At 39.0% G+C, this 20,672-nt stretch overlaps 1 protein-coding gene across 1 annotated transcript in view; it reads left to right on the forward strand.

Moving 5' to 3' along the window:
- SOS1 (SOS Ras/Rac guanine nucleotide exchange factor 1) overlaps window positions 1-20,672 on the forward strand; it is a 61,499-nt gene that overhangs the window by 18,115 nt on the left and 22,712 nt on the right. Inside the window, exons 7-12 of the mRNA XM_007435606.4 lie at window positions 3,314-3,424; window positions 4,214-4,312; window positions 7,965-8,092; window positions 8,773-9,428; window positions 17,203-17,284; window positions 18,044-18,166. Coding sequence (XP_007435668.1) covers window positions 3,314-3,424; window positions 4,214-4,312; window positions 7,965-8,092; window positions 8,773-9,428; window positions 17,203-17,284; window positions 18,044-18,166 — 1,199 coding nt within the window. The remainder of the gene's footprint in view (window positions 1-3,313; window positions 3,425-4,213; window positions 4,313-7,964; window positions 8,093-8,772; window positions 9,429-17,202; window positions 17,285-18,043; window positions 18,167-20,672) is intronic.

Consider the following 20,672-nt stretch of genomic DNA (forward strand, 5'->3'; position numbering starts at 1 on the left):
AAAAAAAAAAAGTAATGCTATGCTGTCAGCGGTTTCTTTTGGCCCCAAAGTTGAATTATGGCATCTCTATTCCTTTTAACTCTGTTTAGCAGGTTGTGCTGCCTGTGGCTGCATTTCCACAGAATAGTTAATTATCAGGGGCTTTTGGATCAGCTTCAGTCTTACGCAAAACATTGATTCTATTCAGAGGGGAAAAAAATGACTTTGGGCATGCAAAAGCTGTTGGGTAGATTTGAAGGCAGCTGATGATTCGATCAAATCACCTTTAAACTCCAAATCTAACTTTTGCCCAACCTTATTAATTATCAGAAGCTGAAGATGCTTGAGCCAAATAGTGGTTAATTACTTTCAGATACTCTTAGATAAACTTTTTTTTTTTATCCAAGATCTGTTTTAGGCATTCAGTCTTGGTTACCCTCTGAAATAATCTTTGCTGTATGAAAGATAGAGGAGGTGTGATCATGTTGATTTTTCTGGACCTCTCAAAGATTTCAGTCATTTAAAGAAACTAGGTGTTGAGGGTAAAGTTCTACAATTAAGTCTCAGTGCCATCATATTTAGTTTACTGTAGTGTTTAACTTAACTTCAGTTAGTACAAACACATGGCTAGGCTACTGAGTGGAACTGAATATTGTAATCATACAATACTATTGTACAATAATATTTCATTCCTTCCTAGACCTAAAGCCCTTCCCTGGCATTTGTCCAAATAAATGGAGAGCTCAAGAGAAAGGGAACACACTTAAAGCCCCTACCTCTCTCCAGAATGACCTCTTGAATATATAGATACTAAAGAGTATATATTTATGTTGGCTTGTACAGGTAGTCCTCGAGTTACGACGGTAATTGGGACCAGAATTTCTGTCACTAAGTGATGTGGTTGTAAAGCTTGACATCACATGACTGTATCACTTAGCGACAGCAATCCCGGAAGTCCCTGTTGCCATTGTTAACCGAATCCCACCAGTTGTTAGGCAAGGACCCACCCTGATCCAAGCCATTCCCAGCTTGGTCCCTCCCAGCCCCAAGCCTTGGTAAGGTAAGGGATTGCCTCCTCTTCAGCTCCTCCCACCCACTTATCTTGCCCCCATCTCTGCCCTTTTGGCCTCCCTGCACAGCAGCGCTCCTTGGCAATGGAGCTGGGGCTGAAGTAGAAGCCTGGGGCCTTCAGCAGTCTCAGCCAGCTGCCACTGTCCCCCCTCTACTTCAGCCCTAGCACCACCACCATCACTGAGGAATGCTGCCTCAAGCCCTGTGCAGCAGCCAGCCACCCCAGCGCAAAGCCCCAACTGCCCCTGCCGCCCTGTGCTCTGCAGGGCCTGCTACACCCAGCTGACCTTTGCGGTCTTCCTCCTGCTGCTGATGAGGTATGCCTGGCCTGGCCCTATGCGAGGTAGCTGCTGGCCACACCAGGACTTCTTCCCAAGGCTGCTCATGCCATTCTCGCGATGCTTTGGAAAGCTTTCAGAAAGCTTCTGAGACCTTCCAAAGTATTGCGAGAAAGCCATACCTGCTGTTCTTCAAATTGCATATGGAGCACAGGGCAGCAAGTGTGGCTGGGGCTTTGCACTGTGGCGCTGGGGTGGCTGGCCGCAGCATGGGGCTTGAAGCAGCACTTCTTGGCAGCAACAACACTGGGGCTAAAGTAGAAGCCAGGGGAGTAGTGGCAGCCAGGTGAGACTACTGAAATCCCTGGCCCTCTATTTCAGCCCTGCTGCCACCAAGGAGTGCTGCTGTGCAAGGTGGCCAAAAAGGCAGAGATAGTGGGGGAGATAGGAGGGTGGGGGGTAGTTGAAATGCCCTTGCAGTCATAAGCATGAGCGGGCCGCCAAGCACCCAAATTTTGATCATGTGACTGCAGGGACACTGCAACGGCTGTAACTTTGGGAACCAGGTATAAGTAACATTCATTCAATGCCACCATAACTTTGAGCAGTCACTGAATAAATGGTCATTAAGTGAGGGCTACTTGTATGCTTTTCAGTGCAATCCTAGATTTCCAGATCCTACAGAGATCTATTGGGTACATACACCATTATTGTTCTGGCAACAGGAAAAAGACCTCTTTATTACCTTGTAATTTTTTACTTTATTTCTTCTAATTTTTAGTTTCTGCTGTTTTTATCCACTGTTGTAATTCATTAAAATTTACTTGTACTGAACCTTTTAACAACTTCTAAAAACATAAATTATCTCAAATTCTCCACCTCATCATAATACTTTCTGAAGCAGGAGAGAAATTACAAAGAACATGAAATATTCTTCCATTTCGAATTTATTTCAGCCACTCGTTCCCAAATTAACTTTGGGCAGGCTATTCTACAAATACATAAACAACTTATATTTTTCAAAGAAAATTTTTATTTTACTTTCTTTTCTAAACATTTGTATATCATTCTTAAATCATTGCAACAAGTACTCAGAGATCCTTCATAATCAGAGTTAAGTCAAATGGAGATTTTTAATGTGTTAGAGATTCTGGATCCTGTAATAGCAGGACTAGCAGACCTTAGTGGATGCCCAAAAAGTTAAGCAGGATCAGCTCTGATTAATAGTTTAATGGGAGGCCACCAAGCAATAGTATTTCTGTAAAACTACAGTGGGAAATAAAACAAAAGAATCCCAGAAATGACATAACTCATCCATATAGTTACTAAGGAAAATACATGGACATATTCCTGTAGGCAGCAGAAGTCAACCTTTACTCAAGAGTAATTATAACTCTCTAGTTCAGATGGAGGTGAGATTGGGAGCACAATAATGATAAGAATAATTCTTCTTTATATGCACATTTTTTTGAAGAAGTCACAGTTTGGAGATTCAGTAATTCTCTTCCTTCTTATATATACTTTCCTTATTTGAAGTCTGAAAAATCGAGTGAATCCCGACTTCCTGCTCAATTACCAGACCCCCCCAAATCAAATTAAATTAAATTAAATTAAAATTCTTTAAATTGGCCACTGTTGGAATTGGAAAATGCCCAGTACTTATCTGAAATTTTTAAGGAAGCTTAATTGTATCTGTGTACTATAATTAAAGGGTTTTTTTAATTTAAAAGATCATAAACATAAGCACTTAAAACAATTTAAACACTGAAAGACAAAAACACTACCAACTTTCTAACTAGAAATAACAATATATACATTCGGTACCTCCTCCTAAATATACATCTGTGTTAATACAGGGCTATCTTTTGATTAATTTAAAGCAATGATTTATAAGTTCATGAATGCTTGAATTTATGTTTATCATATTTTAATAAGATAATTTGAAGCAGTGAGTCAGTTGAAATATTCTTCAATCCTTCCTTTAGGAGCTAGCATTTGATCCTTATGAATCATACACTCAAGATATTTTACGGACTGGCTTTCATGACCATTTTCTTAGCCAGTTATCAAAGCCTGGAGCAGCATTCTATTTGCAGGTATGTTAAGTAATGCATTTATATAATGGATATTATATACAGTGGTACCTCTACTTACGAACGCCCCTACTTACAAAATTTTCGAGATACGACCAGCTCCGGCCCCAAAAATTTACCTCGATGTGCGAACTCCGCCTCGAGGTACGGCCATTTTTCCGTCCTGACACGTGGTCGGCAGCCATTTTTCCGTCCTGACACGTGGTCCGCGGCCATTTTTCTGCTCCTGACACGTGGTCCGCGGGCGTTTTTCCACCCCGCCACGCGGTGCGCGGGCGTTTTGTCGCTGCGCGGTGCGCGGGCGCTTTTCCACCCCTGACGCCGGCGCACGGGTGTTTTGCCGCCCCGCCACACGGCGCGCGGGAGCTTTTCCGCCCCTGGCGCCAGCGCGCGGGCGTTTTGCCGCCCCGCTGCACGGGCGCTTTTCTGCCTCTGATGCCGGCGCGCAGGCATTTTGCCGCCCCTGACGCTGGCGCGCGGGCGTTTTGCCGCCCCTGATGCTGGCGCGCGGGCGTTTTGCCGCCCCTGACGCGTGGTCCACGGACGCCAGAACGGATTAACGGTAATTACATTGAACCTTATGGGAAAATTTGCTTCAGGGTGCGACCAAATTCAGAGGGCAGAACGGATTAACCGTATTTACATTGAACCTTATGGGAAAATTTACCTCGACTTGCGAGCAACTCGACTTGCGATCAGAGTCATGGAACGGATTAAGTTTGTAAGTAGAGGTACCACTGTATATTGTAAGAGTTATCCATAACACTGAAATATTTTTTTTTTAATTTCCAGTCAATTGGATATGGTTTTAAAGAAGCTGTTCAGTATGTTTTACCTAGGCTACTTCTAGTTCCTGTTTACCATTGTCTTCACTATTTCGAACTTTTAAAGGTAAGAAAAAATAATTCCATCTAATATTTGTGAAGTTTTCAATAAATTGCCAGTGGTACCTCCCTAAAAAAAGTTTTCCATTTTTGGGAATTTCAGTATTTTTAGCTTGAAACATTTCAACACTGCTAGTTCAGAATCTCCATCATCTCTGTGTATATGTCCCTGTAGGGTAAATTTGTTAACTAGGGAATGGGGAAGAATCTAAGTGTTCTCTTCATGTATAACCAGACTATTTACTCATAATGCTTTGTATCATGTTAACTAAAGTTTAAAGAAAACTCCAACTTTTTTATTTTTGTTAAAGACGTCAGAATTTGCTATGTTGCTTTGTCTACATAAAGATTATAAATTCAGGGTTTGTTTCCTATTTATTTAGACTTATATCCCACCTTCCATCCAGGGACATGTGAGAGCGTGCATAGCACTCCCTTTTCCTATTTTTCTCCATAATAACAGCTCTATGAAATAGATTAAGCTGAGAGAGGGTGACTGGTCCAAAGTCACCCACCCCGCTGGATCTCCCTGCTCCTATTCTAGCAGCTATTCACCACATTGACTCTGTCTTCTGTGTTGAAACTCTAAGAAATCCACACGTAATGGAAATAAATGGTATACCTATAACTCAGACTATACTTTGTTCTAAAGTTGTTTTGTACTTTTGCAGTTCTCTTATTTAGATCAACTTAGTGTTGATGTACAGTATTATGTACTGTTGATTAGAGAGCTTATTGCAGAAACAAAGGTATTTTTTTAAAAAACCTCTCACCTTATAATTTATTGAGGAGGTGGATGCTAGGCAGACCACGTATGGACCTCAAAATTCTCCTCAGTGTACCTCAGGGCTCCCCCTGCTAATTTCCCACTAAGACCAGTGCCACTGCTCTGAATTTCCTCCCCCTGTTCCACTGCAGTCAATAAAAATAAAACAAAACGCTTTGCTTTTTCTTTATGCTTCTTCATGAAGACATGGATGTATTTCTTGTACCTTTCTTTCTTTCAAAGATTTTGGGAAAAAATAGGGAAATTTCATTGAATCTTGCAGTAATCCTTTTAGATACATAAGCAGTTGCAGAAAAACTGCTAGGTTTGTGAAGAGCCAAAGCAAAGTGGACTTCCGGGGAAGAAATGGCGAACTGAAGACAGCTCCACAAAAGTGGAGCTGACAACTGCAGTGGAATGAAGAGCTGGCGAGTAAACCAGCTCTTCATAATTTCTCTCTGGACAAGAAAAGGACTTGAGATTGCCCACAAGTGCTCCAGACAGTTGCTCCTTGTGAGGAGACCACAAGACAGCGGTCTATAGCAGAGCTCTGGGAGACAAGGGAATAGCCATCTTGCTCAAACCACAGTTGGCGCCTTCAAAAGGACACTGGGTTCGCATGATTCCTTTTCCAATCCCACTAGGAAATTGCTTGTTAACTGCTTTTCAGCTATTAGGAACCTTCAGATCGACTAGTCTGAAAACACCAGGTGAGTTTTCTTCAATCCTTAGCGAAAGAAGTGTTAAATACAGTTTAAGGGCTTTAAAAAAAATTTTTTTTTAATAAACAGTAAAAGGGTGATTAGAACTTTGATTTTGGAAAGTTACAAATAGACCAAGGGTCCAGATGAATTTGAAATAAGATTTTGGAATTAATTATAAGAATCCTTCCTGTGAGACAATGCTTTTGTTTTGAATTCTTTTGAAGGAACTTTGAAGGTTGGACACTAGAAGAAACTAAAGATTACAATTAAAGGTGAAAAACACTTAAGTTTGACTTACTAAATCCAGAATGGAGCAAAATATTTTAACATTGGACATATTGAAGGATAGTTTTAGACAATGGACCCAGAAGTTATTTTAAGTTTTTCTGCCTCTACAGATAGACTGTGCTTAAAAGATGTTATGGAAGAGGAGCAATTTTTACTGGACAAGACTGAGACTGATCTGAAAGTGGATTTAAAAATGGCACTGTCATGGCCCAGGGTCAGGACTCAGATTCTGAATCTGAATCTGACTCTGAAAAAGCTCCTCCAGCTGAGCCAGTGGAATGTCAGCCTCAGAAGAGACAAAGCCAGGAATCACATGAGGCTGATCAACCACAGGCACCATCTGAGCAGCTGGAGAAGTCAGTTGAGGATGACATAAGGCCTCCCAGCCCTGCACCCGATGAGTAGAGAAGAGAGCAGAGCAGCAAAGGTCTATTAGGCTCCTCGCCAAGCAATGGAGTAAATCTGATTAGTGACAGCTGGCCACAGCCTTATTTAAGAAGCAGCTCTGACCCATGCTTTCTTTGCTAGAAATGATGTTTGACCTCTGGCTCTCATGTAACATTTCTGCAAATCCTGTTTGTGTTTGAAACCTTGAACCTCTGACCTCTGGATTGGCTGACAACCCTGACCTGGGTCTTGGAGCCCTGGATTTGGATTGGATTACTGTTCTGCATGCTCCTATTTAGAAAGCAAACTCTTCAGGCAAGCCTCAGTTCTGTTTACATTCCTTTGTTCACTGTTATCTCTTCAGCCTTGGAGTAAAATTGCTAAACTCCATAAGCGATTGTGTGTGAGTGTGCAGGGTTGAAACCTGAAGCAGGACAGACAGACTACAAGAATGATATGGAAGAAGATGCTACACTGGACATACAAAAGAAACCAGCTGATATCTTAATTATTAAAAGGGATATACAAATAACAAATCAAGACAGTGACCTGGATAATTTTCCTATACTAGATTTTTCAAAAGAGGCTTGTTAAAGTTTTGAAGAATTTTGTGAGAAGGGATAAAGAAAAAATGAAAAAAAAAGTTCTAGGACATTATTTGAAGAAACTAAAGATCAAGATTGTTAAAAGTAAAAGGAATATAAAATTGGTTTATTTGATCAAGGTTAAAATACATATGTTGTTATCTCTGATAACCCTTAATGGACTTCTACTGATCAGGACTGAAATGATGAGGATTTAAGGATTGGTTTATAGATAACATATGGGAAGGGATCATTTGTTGTATTTTAAGAGAAGGTGATAAGTTAGTAAAATTGTTTATACTTGTGATGAAGGGGGAAATCATTTCTTTATATTTCTTTACTTTTTCTTTACTATATTCTTATTTCCTATTTTCTTTTCTGCACCTTCTATTTTTTCTTTTTTAGTTTATTAGTTTTTTTATCGTAATTATTTTTAATAAAACTACTATGAAAAAAAAGATCCCAACCAAAGTGAATTGAGAGGATTCCAATGCTGTTCTCTCTTCCTTCCTCCCCACCATCACACTCCCACTTCTACTCCCTTCCCTGGTCAATGTTATCTCTCACTTCCAGTAAGTCCCACCACCTCAAATTGACCTGTTAAAACTGGCTTGCCAAATTAGATACTGTTTTGAGGCAGAGAACCAACAAAGAACTGGTATAATGAAAGTTGTGCTTATTTTTCATCCATTCTCAAGGCAGCATCTATGCCAACTCAGTTCTGTGCTAAGAATATTATACAGCATTGATGTTTCCATATAATCACCAGATTTACTTAGATTAATTGTCCCTTTCCTCTCATAGTGTTATTATTTGTTAGATTATTGCAAGCATAACTACATCAAAAGGAAACCCTTGCTTTCCACTGAAAGATAAAACCTGACCTATAAGGTTCTATAATCATATAAAGTATTCTTTTCCTGTTCATAGCAATTAGAAGAGAAAAGTGAAGATGAAGAGGACAAAGAGTGTTTGAAGCAAGCAATTACAGCCCTGCTTAATCTTCAGAGTAGTATGGAGAGGATATGCTCCAAAAGTCTCGCAAAGAGAAGGCTTAGGTAAACGTATTTCCGTTTTTTCCCTACTTTGAGTCCTGGAGCACTGTGCTATAAATCTGGATTTCTCCATTTCCTTTCTTAGTAAATAATGAACAAAGTAGTTTGCAACAATATGATTTTTCAGAGGAAGTGACATCGAAGTCCGGATACCTATTGTTTTAAAATTGTGTGTGTGTATGTGTTTGTCTTCATGCTTCTAGTAAATGCATCTTGAGAATCTACTGGTAAGCAGAAAGAAAAATAGTTTTTATTAACTATTATCCAAACAAAAATATCTTGCAGTTTAATTTAGAGCATCTAACAACTTTTCATACTAACTCATTTGGTAATGATTTGGGCGTACGGTGATTAAAGTCCATAAGAATGGAAAGTCAAAATGTTTAGGGTTGTTTATATTCTTTTATTTGTTAATAAAGGATTAATTGCTACTGTACAGTTTAAACAAGGCTGACTAACTGGGAATCTGTGTTAGTTTGTCAGTACATCTTTAACTATGACAGTGCTTTCAGATCTGAAACTTCTGCATATAATTGAAGCTAACTCGCTGATTTCTTTTCTATCATATCTTCTAGATCCTATTAAATTCTTCTCCACATTAGTTGTCAACAAACATGTTATTTTTCTGCTAAATATGTGATTGTTACTGTATAAATAAATATCATCTTGCTCCTCTTTCAAAGTGAATCTGCATGCCGATTCTATAGTCAACAAATGAAGGGGAAGCAGCTAGCAATCAAGAAAATGAACGAGATCCAGAAGAATATTGATGGCTGGGAGGGTAAAGACATTGGACAGTGCTGCAATGAATTTATTATGGAGGGAACCCTCACACGTGTGGGTGCCAAACATGAAAGACATATATTTCTCTTTGATGGTCTGATGATTTGTTGTAAATCGAATCATGGCCAACCAAGACTGCCTGGTGCTAGCAATGCAGAATATCGTCTGAAAGAGAAATTTCTTATGCGAAAGGTACAGATCAATGACAAAGATAACACTAATGAGTACAAGCATGCTTTTGAAATCATTTTAAAAGATGAGAACAGTGTTATTTTTGCTGCTAAATCGGCTGAAGAGAAGAACAACTGGATGGCAGCCTTGATCTCTTTACAGTACAGAAGTACCCTGGAACGCATGTTAGATGTAACAATGTTGCAAGAAGAGAAAGAGGAGCAGATGAGATTTCCAAGTCCTGAGCTATATAGATTTGCAGAACCTGATTCTACAGAAAATATTATTTTTGAAGAAAACATGCAGCCCAAATCTGGAATCCCAATTATTAAGGCAGGAACTGTTGTCAAACTGATTGAGAGACTTACATTCCACATGTATGCTGGTAAGAAACCTTTTCAAGTCTTTAAAATATCTGATTATTTTAACTGTCTTCTGTATGCCAACTGAACCAGAATGGTTGAATTTGATTTATTTTATTTGCTAGATTTGTCTGCCACTCATTCCTAAGGGCTCTAAGGGGCTAGCAATCAAAAACATAGAATCCCTTCAATAAAAATAAATAAACTCACCCATAAAGAATAATAAAAAAATCCCAGTAGCATCACAAGGGGCAAAAGATACAAGTACAAAAAGACATCAGATCTCTGTTTTAACTAGCAGCTTGAAGAAGTTTTGTAGTGCTTTGTTGGCCATCTTCTTAACCTACATATTACCAAAGTAAAATTGTTCAGATACTATGCCTTAGATGCTGGATCACTTAATTTTGCATTAAAATATTTTTAAAATTATCAGCACTCAGTGAATATTAATAAAGCAATAATAAAGTACTACCACTCTTTGTTTACTTGTAAGCAGTGCTTATAAAACTTTCAGAGGCATAAACAGGTACTAAAGATTTATTCTGTTAAGTTTTTAGTCTTCAGAAACAGCAACTTGCAGTGCAGCTTAAACAAAAGGATATTTTCAAAACAGGAACCTTGCATTTCAGTAAAATGATTTTTTGTAATAATATACTACAATTCATAATGTTGTTAAGTAAATAGATTATTCACATTTAATATTTTGTAAAGGTGGTACTATAATAGCGCAATAAATGATTGGAGTAGAGCTGTATTTCTGGGATCACTTGAGCCAGATAATCTGAAAACTTTTGAGCATAAGAACACAGTTACTGGCTGTCAGAGCTGCTGTGCACCCATATCAGAGGGCCAAATACAATCCTAGAGGTCGTCTTTCCGTAATTCTGTTGCTCATGAGAAACTTGTGCCTCTCTGTCTCAACCTGCTGTTGCCTTTGGTCCTTCCCACCGGGAACAAACTCCAGTATCATTATCTTGTCATTCTCCTTTTTGACCAGCACCACCTTTCTGTCTTGTCCTGTCACCATCTCTTGTTTCCAGTCCTCACTGCAACCTCCTATCTTTTTCCACTAGCCATAAATCCCTGTGTTGTTGCCCCTCTGTGCCTCTTCTGCTGTGTTCCCTTTACCCACCTCTGCCCAAATGCTGTTTAAAATTCCTACAGCTTAGTCATACTCTGAATATGGTGAGACATAATGAATAAACAACTGCAGTAGCAGAGAACCACATTAATTGATAGAATTATTTGAGTGCCAGTGCTTTCTTAAAGAAATACTGTATTTCCACAACCTATAGATGGCATGTTAGGTTAGTGGACGGCCCCCAAATTAACATGTTTATTTATATTCTGAAAATTGAAGGCTAATAACATTTCCCATCAAGAAGAAAGAATCCCAGAATTGGAAGGAGCTATCAAATCCAGTCTCCTGCTAAGTGCAGGTATTGAGCAGGAGACCTGTAATAAGTGGACACTCCATGAAGTTTCTAAAAATCTTCTGCAACCAGGCTAATTCCAGTTGCATTGGCAGCTGCTCTGTTTACTCTTATGTTTAGAAGCCAATTGATCCAAAAAGGTTGGTGGACCAAATGGCCCTTTAGAATGGAGTCTAATGCTAAACTAGTTGCCACTAAAATTGTCTTTATGGCTCATACCTACTGCTGAACAGGTCTTTCCTTGTTTAAATACCAGTATAAGTTTTTAAACAATCATTTTCGTATCAACTAAAAATGTGTACATACCATTACGTCTTGAAGTAGTTTACAAATAAAAAATAGCATGCGTGCAAATTCTGCTATTCCCTTTCAGGGTAAGCAACATTATGCAGGGTGCAAAAAAGGAAAGGAAACATAGGTAAAACTAATTTACATAAAGATTGTTTACCATATATCTTTATACCTTTCTGTCTTGGTTTCTGAGCTGTATATTGCTTCATACATTGCCTTTCTTTAAGCTTCTCACCTCTTTCTTTTTCGACATTTCATCAATTCCATCACTTCAACTTTCTTGGTTTTCCCTTCTCAGCCTGTTCATCCTTCCATTGTGTATTTGTTTGGTGATTTGATCTTGATTTAATCTTGATTTACTCATTAATCAAATTTATATTGCTGCCCATCTCAAGAGAACCGGCACTGGGCAGCATACAATAATCAAATAAAAAACAATATATAAAAACAGCCATTTAAAAAGTATAAAAAATCAACATTAAAAATAGAAGTTAATTAAAATTAAAAATATACAAACCTCAGGCAGAGAGAGAATGCATATATCCACCTCAGTAGTGAGTCATCAAGATACATCTCCAGTTCCCTGGGACCCCCAGGCCTGGTGACATAGCCAGGTGTTGAGGGACTTCCGAAATATCAGGAGGGATGGAGTTAACCTAATTTCAGGGGGAAGAATGTTCTGTAAGGCGGGCAACATGGCAGAAAAGGCCCACTGCCTGGGATCTACCAGATGTAAGTCCCTGGCAGTTGGTATCCGCAGCATGCCCTCTCTCCTGGTTCTAATGGGGTGGCTGATATAATCGAGGAGAGGTGGTCCCTCAAATAACCTGTCCATGCTATGAAAGACTTTAAAGGTTAAAAGCAGCACCTTGAATTGGACCTGGAAGCAAATTGGCAATTCGCGGAGCAGAGGTATAACATATGCTGTCCTAGGAGCGCACATAACTGCCTGCACCACTGCATTTTGTACCAACTGAAGCTTTTGGATACTTTTCAAGGGCAGTCCCATGTACAGCATACTACAGTAGTCCAATCTGGAGGTGACTAGGGCATGAGTCACAGTGAGCAGAGCCTCCCAATCCAGGAATGGGTGCAACTGGCGCACAACCCAAAGCTGTGCAAAGGCTCTCCTAGCCACAACTCTCACCTGCTCTTTGAGCAGAAGTCTAGGAAGACCCCCAGATTGCACACTGCGTCTTTCTGGGGCAGTGCAACCCCATCCAGTACCAAGGATAGCATAGTCCTCGAACCAGCAGGCCAGGGTTCAGCTGAAGCCTATTGTTCCCCATCCAGACCCTCACAGCCACCAGGCAAAGAGATAAGGTGTTCACGGCATCACTTAATTCGCCTGGGGCAGATAATTAAATATCATCAGCGTACTGATGATACCTCACCCCATGGCAAGGGAGGTTAGATACTGGACGAAACCTATCCAGCATAGTGGAGTCTAGCAATGGCTTCTGGAGAAGGGGCCAGCCAAGGCCTCTTTAAGAGGTAAAGAACAACCCACTCACTCAAGAGTTCACCACCACTAGAACCCACTCGCACAACACCCCCCAGGCTGCTTTCAAAGGCCAGGAGGGGTATGGATCTAAAGAGCAGGTGGCTAAGCTTACAGTCCTAAGGACTCTGTCGACCTCCTCAGGTCCAGCAGGTTCAAACCGTTCCCAGATAACCAGGCAATACTCTACCCCAGGCATCTCCTCTGGACCAACAAGACTGGTGTCCAGCTGCAAGTGAATCCAAGTGATTTTGTCCAACAGGTGACAGCTGAGCAAATTCCTCCGCACACCCCTGCGAAAGGTTCTCCATGAGTGACCAGCATGTACTTTTTTTCATACTAGTCATTCACTTTTGCACCTGACTCTCACTTCTATATAACAGAGAAGTATGCTTTTCCATGCAGCTATTTTCATATCGTTTGGTAAACATTTATTCCTTGCATCAGACCACATGCTGTCCATTACCTTTTTACCAGCATTTGCATATCCTAAAATTTCTCCAACTGTTATTTTAATAAACAATACAACTAAGTACATTAATTAATCAATTTAGTCTAGCTTATTTTACACTTAGGTATAACTTGCAATTGTTCATTTTTCCTGTCAAACACAGCTACCTTGGTTTTTGATATGTTAGTTTTCAGAAGCATACTCCTCAGTGGATCGTACCGCCCAACATTTGCTACAAAAAAAAAATTCTCAGTTAACAGCAGAGCATCACCTACACAGAAAAGTCTACAACCATCACATCTGTAACACCAAAAAGGAACATCATGCATTATGTCTTGTTCCCTGCTCAGTGGTAAACCTAAGCATTCCAATTATTTTCTTGTATGCTTTACTTATATCTTCTATAGCACTCTTATCGCATTCAGCAACCAACTTTAAATTCCACATTCACATAAAACATTTCATAATTCAAATCTGTTTATCATTTGGTTTCTCTAAAGCTACAGTAGACTGCGACATGGTGTTTTGTAGCAGGTATGGGTGAGCTGTGGGTGCTTCCTTAATTCAAACATGTCTTTTCCTGAGATTGCCAAAAATGATCTGTCCCTCAGTCAGAACTCCTGTATCTTTCATTAATTATCTTAGTCATTCATCATGAATCAGTTGTTTTTAGATTTATTTTCATTCTGTTGGCATACATACATATATATATATGAATAGACTCACATTATTCAAATACATCTTTTTCTAAGCAGATAATCACCACAGTCCCAGAATATAAGTGTTGGAGTAGACCTTGGAAATCATCTAATCCAACCTCCTATCCAGTGCAGAAATCTACTCCTGTAGCATCTCCAACAGATGATCATGTACCTTGTGTTTAAATGCCTCCAGCAAAGGTCACAACCTCCTCTGACAATCTGTTCCATTGTGGGACAGTTCTTACCTTCTAGAATTTTTTCCTGATATTTAACTGATGTCTGCTTCCTTGTAATTTAAACTGATGACTTCTTGTCTTATCTTCTGAAACAATTCTGCCCTTACCTGTTTTCTGACAGTCCTTCAGATACTTAAAGACAGCTATCATGTCTTCCTGTAGCCTTCTAAGGATAAGCACAGAGCTAGTCATGTGGGCACATTTTGGCCACTAAAGCCCAAGCACAACCAAAGCCCAATTTTATCCTGATCATACTCACACTACTCATCTCTAATCTGGGGACTGCCTTGCAGGCTGATGTATAGCTGCCTGCCTCCCATCAACTAGGAGATATAGATAGTGTTCTAAGAAACACTCAGAATGCCATCTTCAGCTGTGAAATGAAAATGTGGGTGGAGGAGAGAACTATTGTGAGAAAATAAGTCTAGCATTAATCAAAAATAAACTCTTATTTTTATTTATTTATATAGAAACTGTGTGTGTAGCCCTTCAAAGCAGCTTTCTCAAAACAATCTACATTTTCTTCTTGATTTTTAACATGTATTTTGTCATCATGCTTGAACAGCACTTGCACATAAATGGGTGGGAGCCGGAAATTAGCATTCTCCAGAAGGACTTCCTTTCCAAAGCATGTTTGATTGTTCATTGGCCATGTGGTCTGGCTTGGCATAACAGAAAACAGAAATTATACAAACACTGTTTTGGCCCAAACCATTAGTAGTACAAATGCTGGTGTTACAACCTTTCCACATACCTAGCTTTATGGGTTTCACTATCCTATTCACCTTTCGCTTACTAAAATCTGGATGTAGAATCTGAAAAGAGATGTCCAGCTACAGCCTAGTATACCTCTCTGCTACAGATACTATAAACAATTGGATTACTTCTAAGAAATCATGACTCTGTTTCACTCAAAAGTTTATGAAGATGCATGTCCTAATGCTTAGTGCCGTCTGAAGCTTATCTGATTGTAAGCTGCTCCTTCCGTACCTAACCCTTTTGCTGCTGTTCTATTCCTTGTTTCTTCAGACATTGTAACAAGGCTGGGCACACACATTGCATTAAACAGTAATGAGGTCTGTTTGGAATATGCTTAGATTATGTGTGATCCAGCTATTGTGGCTAGTCCAGGAATCTATAATTAAAATAAACTATGGCTTAGCATGATATATGAATTTAGTTAGTTATGGTGAAGCTGAAACTATAGTTAGAAGCTTTCAAAGAAGCCAGAATTAGGAAGCAGTTAATGACAGTGTCTGGTTGCGTACAAGGATGGCAATACGTGCTATATTTTGGGTTAGGCCAGGATTTGATTTCCAGAATTTCATTCTTCTGTTCTTGAATGTTGGTGGGTCTGACACTTGCATTTGGTAGGTAGAGGAGAGCTGGTAGCTTAGCTCCTTACAGAGCAGATGTAAAGTAATTCCTTCCTTCGTTCCACTCGTGATTTTGTTGGTAACTAATAGATGGAAATTGATGGATAATGGGACAAAGTGGTCAGGATGAGTCACTGACTTTTGAATTCCATCTAGGCATTACTAGAGCTTCTTTACATGCACTCAAAAACTTGTATGACCTTTCCTCAAATTCTGCATGTATGGTATAAGCTCCATTCTGTTTCTTGAATGAATACTTGCAGTTTTAAAAAATCTTGTAGGTTTTTTCTCTGACAGGGTTATGATATTCTATTTATAAGTTTTGGTACATTGAATGCATGTGCGTCAGCATAGCATCAATTTCCTTTGTTAAGGCATTCAGGAATGATTATTATTTTTAGATGATCTTTTAGCTTTTAAAATGTCTGTGTTGAAGAGAGATTTATCACCAACAGGCATCCTGGCTAACTGTGTGTATTTGTGACCCAAATAAACGACTGTTTGAAGTCTTGTAACAACAGCATCTAGTAGGAAAAATGCACTTGCTATGTAGTCACTTTAAAACTAATATTTTTAAGAAGTAAGTATTATATCTAACTGACTGTAATGAGGTGTATTCATTTGTAGTGTGTGCAAATGGACTGTCTTTCTCTTTGTTCTGGTGCAGAGGTAACAGTTAGCCAACCATGAGCAGTAACAGGCCTTGTAATAACCCCTTCCTGATGAGCCCTTTTCTTTTCATGGTGAAGAAACCTTAGTTAAAGTTAACTTTGGCTGATTGTAATGCAGACATAAAAAACTAGTGTTAAGGGATAGTAAGATGAAATTAATTCATATATGCCCTATTTTCATAGATCAGTGAGCTCAGAGAAGTTCCCCTCTTTATATCTGGATTGAATTGACACACACAGTTTCTCTCTGTTTGGATCATCTTCCTTTCTTGGGTAGGAAAAATGCTTGGGTAGGAAAAATGCTCCTGAAAGAGATGAGAAATGTAAACAATTAAATGAAAAAGATTTATATGCATAAGCTATAAGGAGGAGTTTATTTCTTTTTCCAAATCATTTTCTCTCCAGCTAGTTGAAGAAGGAAAGAAAGGCAGCAGTTGCAAGTTGGTTTCTCCATGTGCACTATAGTAAGCATGGGCCTTCCCATGGGCGAAGTTAAATTCAGTCTTTCATGAGTTGCCAGTCATTACAAAAGTAGTGGAAGTGGGTAGAGTACTTAGCTTCAGCCTTTCTCCTCCAGCTTGAAACAGGTTGTTTAACTTTTCCTGAAAGGTTTATTTGGAATATTTGTCTATTCTGAAAAGGTGTTCTCTGCCACTGCTCCATTTTTGAGATAAAGGCTAAAGATAATCCTTACCTGCTTTCAGTTGAGCTCATTTACAGTGCTCATATTGGACATGTTAGATGGGCTTGATGGGAATTCAGTACATCAGAAGGACTTTCGGTTGTCTACGTTTGCACTAAGAAGCTTGCTTTCCTGTTTTCTTTTTTTACTCTTTTACATTCAATCTCCTATATTGAGTTCCCTGGGAATCTAAGGACAGATCAGTCTCCTGAGAATGTCATTAGTTGTCATTAGTCTGGCTTAACCAGTCCCTTAGTGAGAATGTCCTGAACTGAGTATCCTTCTGCTTACAAGAAAAGAAATCCATCAGGAATTAATATCCTTTTCCTGTTTCCTCAGTCATCATTAAAGCACAGTTGCTATTATATGATCTGTATTAGGTTGTTGTAGTGGATGCTTTTAACTGTCATCACAGGTGTTCATATGCTGTCTGAATCATTCTTTTTCTATCCTAGATCCCAATTTTGTTCGAACATTTCTTACCACATACAGATCTTTTTGTAAGCCTCAGGAATTATTGAGTCTCCTGATAGAAAGGTAAGTGAATCTTTCTGAAATGCTGCCTTATGATTTTTTTCCCCTTCTTGAGAGTTTTTACGTTTATTCTTGAGAAGGAGGTTGTTATCTCCCCAATTTAATGTGAGGATGTAGCCTCAGAATGAATTATTTATCACCCAAGTAAATCAGAGATCATGTGAGCAAAATTTTTACTGGATCATTTATCTTAAGCTCATTCTAGTTTATTCCATAAAAAATAATAAATTAAATTAAGATAAATCAACAAGCCTACAAAGCAGTGTCTGCAATGAGGGTCAGAATTGGCAAGATGGCAGACAGTGTCATGATATAAGATCTGCAAGTTGTCCGGTTAGTGCATTATGCTGAGTCATGGTTATTTAACAAAAAGGGACTTGGTACACTTGAATTTCTCCATGTGTTTTAAATAAATCTTTAGCATTTTTCACATTTTCTATTTGTATGTAGGATTTAATCAATAAAATATACATTTATATCACACCTATTTACCATAAGTAAACATTTGTGTTTGCAAATAATATTAAAATGCTTTGCCGTCTCAAGGCATACTTAGGATTATTGCATCTGCACTCTCTCTCAGAAGCTTATAATTCTGTTGGGTGGTTGTCCTGTTTCCTGATCCCCTGTGACTTCCCGAATGATAAAAAATTAAATGCTTCTCTGCATTGTTTGTTGCAATTAGTTTTTTTCCACCTTCATAAATTAATATACAAATGTTATACTTAGTAATTTAAATTTTACCTCATCATCCCATATTAGATTTGAAATTCCAGAACCTGAACCAACAGAAGCAGATCGTATAGCTATGGAGAATGGAGACCAACCTCTTAGTGCAGAACTAAAAAGATTTAGAAAAGAATATATACAACCTGTACAGCTACGGTAAGTATTGAGATTGATTGATTGCATTTGTGTGCAGCCCAACTATGAGAGACAAAATGGGGAAAAAATCCAGAAAATCACATTGTCTGATTTTTAAAGAATTTATTTGCAAATCATGGTGGAAAATAAGTATTTGGTCAGTATCAAAAGTTCATCTCAATACTTTGTTATATATCCTTTGTTGGCAATAACAGAGGTCAAACGTTTTCTATAAGTCTTCACAAGGTTTTCACACACTGTTGCTGGTATTTTGGCCCGTTCCTCCATGCAGATCTCCTCTAGAGCAGTGATGTTTTGGGGCTATCGCTGGGCAACACGGACTTTCAACTCCCTCCAAAGGTTTTCCATGGGGTTGAGATCTGGAGACTGGCTAGGCCACTCCAGCCACTCCTTCGTTGCCCGGGCGGTGTGTTTGGGATCATTGTCATGCTGAAAGACCCAGCCACGTTTCATCTTCAGTGCCCTTGCTGATGGAAGGAGGTGTTCACTCAAAATCTCACGATACATGGCCCCATTCATTCTTTCCTTTACACAGATCAGTCGTCCTGGTCCCTTTGCAGAAAAACAGCCCCAAAGCATGATGTTTCCACCCCCATGCTTCACAGTAGGTATGGTGTTCTTTGGATGCAACTCAGCATTCTCTCTCCTCCAAACACAACGAGTTGAGTTTAGACCAAAACATTCTACTTTGGTTTCATCTGACCATATGACATTCTCCCAATCCTCTTCTGGATCATCCAAATGCTCTCTAGCAAACTTCAGACAGGCCCGGACATGTACTGGCTTAAGCAGGGGGACACATCTGGCACTGCAAGATTTGAGTCCCTGGCAGCGTAGTGTGTTACTGATGGTAGCCTTTGTTACTTTGGTCCCAGCTCTCTGCAGGTCATTCACTAGGTCCCCCCGTGTGGTTCTGGGATTTTTGCTCACTGTTCTTGTTATCATTTTGACCCCACAGGGTGAGATCTTGCGTGGAGCCCCAGATCGAGGGAGATTATCAGTGGTCTTGTATGTCTTCCATTTTCTAATTATTGCTCCCACAGTTGATTTCTTCACACCAAGCTGCTTGCCTATTGCAGATTCAGTCTTCCCCACCCTGGTGCAGGTCTACAATTTTGTTTCTGGTGTCCTTCGAGAGCTCTTTGGCCTTGGCCATAGTGGAGTTTGGAATGTGACTGTTTGAGGTTGTGGACAGGTGTCTTTTATACTGATAACAAGGTCAAACAGGTGCCATTACTACAGGTAACGAGTGAAGGACAGAGGAGCCTCTTAAAGAAGTAGTTACAGGTCTGTGAGAGCCAGACATCTTGCTTGTTTGTAGGTGACCAAATACTTATTTTCCATCATGATTTGCAAATAAATTCTTTAAAAATCAGACAATGTGATTTTTCTGGATTTTTCCCCCCATTTTGTCTCTCATAGTTGAGGTATACCTATGATGAAAATTACAGGCCTCTCTCATCTTTTTAAGTGGGAGAACTTGCACAATTGGTGGATGACTAAATACTTTTTTGCCCCACTGTATATGAAATAATATCCAGCTGCTGAATTGTATCTCCAGTAGGAGCCCTGACCTTTACTAAACATTCCCTGAAGTGTCCAATATACTCAAACCAAAAAAAAATTTTTTTGCTCATCATTTTAAGATAATAGAAAAATGATTTCATGTTATTTAAAACAACCTTCCAGTGGTTTACCAGGGCAAGACATCCAAGTTCATTATTCCAGAAGTTATACAAATCAACTTCCTATTTAAAAAAGAGCTGCTGTCTTAGGAGTCACAGTTAATTCTTTCATACCTTCAACCATTATGGAATTTCAAAAGCAGCAACAACAGCTGGACTTTAGACTGCATAACAGAGGCTTAAGTTGATTAAACTGCCAAGAAGTACTCTGAGGTAAATTCTTTTTATAATTTGCCAGAGTTTTAAAAAATAGCTTCCTCAGAACTCACTTGATCCAAAGTAATAATATTGTGACAGGCTCAGTTTACTCAAAAAATTATATTTGCCTACTATTTTTAAATTGAAATATATTATAATATATGCTTGTAATAGGTAGGTAAATCGAAATTTTATCTTTGAGCTAATAGTTTCTGCATATATATCTTATGGCATTTAATATAGGTATTAAAATGAAACCTTGCATAAATGGATCCCACTATTTGCCAGGATTTTAGTGGGGCCAATTAGTAACTTTCAAGTTGAGGCCAAAAATATAGTTAGATTCTGAAGTTCCTTATTTCAGCTAATGATTGAAGCTAGGATAAATGCCATAGGATAAAATCCACTTTTCCCAACAGGTCAATATAATGTACACAGTAACATCATACAGAATGTATTTGCCAGAAAAAATATATACAGTATTTTATAAATTCATTTAAAATAATATGCAGTGAATATAGGAAGGCCTCTTACAATGTAAATCAATCTTGGCATTAAATTGATCATTATCACATTTGTCTTTCTCCAAATAGTCAAAGTAATTGTAAGACAGTCTAACTAGA

Source organism: Python bivittatus, unplaced genomic scaffold (assembly GCF_059951505.1).
Source record: "Python bivittatus isolate LINGU-HERP-01145 unplaced genomic scaffold, Pbiv_v1 ctg000020_np1212, whole genome shotgun sequence".
Classification (NCBI taxonomy): domain Eukaryota; kingdom Metazoa; phylum Chordata; class Lepidosauria; order Squamata; family Pythonidae; genus Python; species Python bivittatus.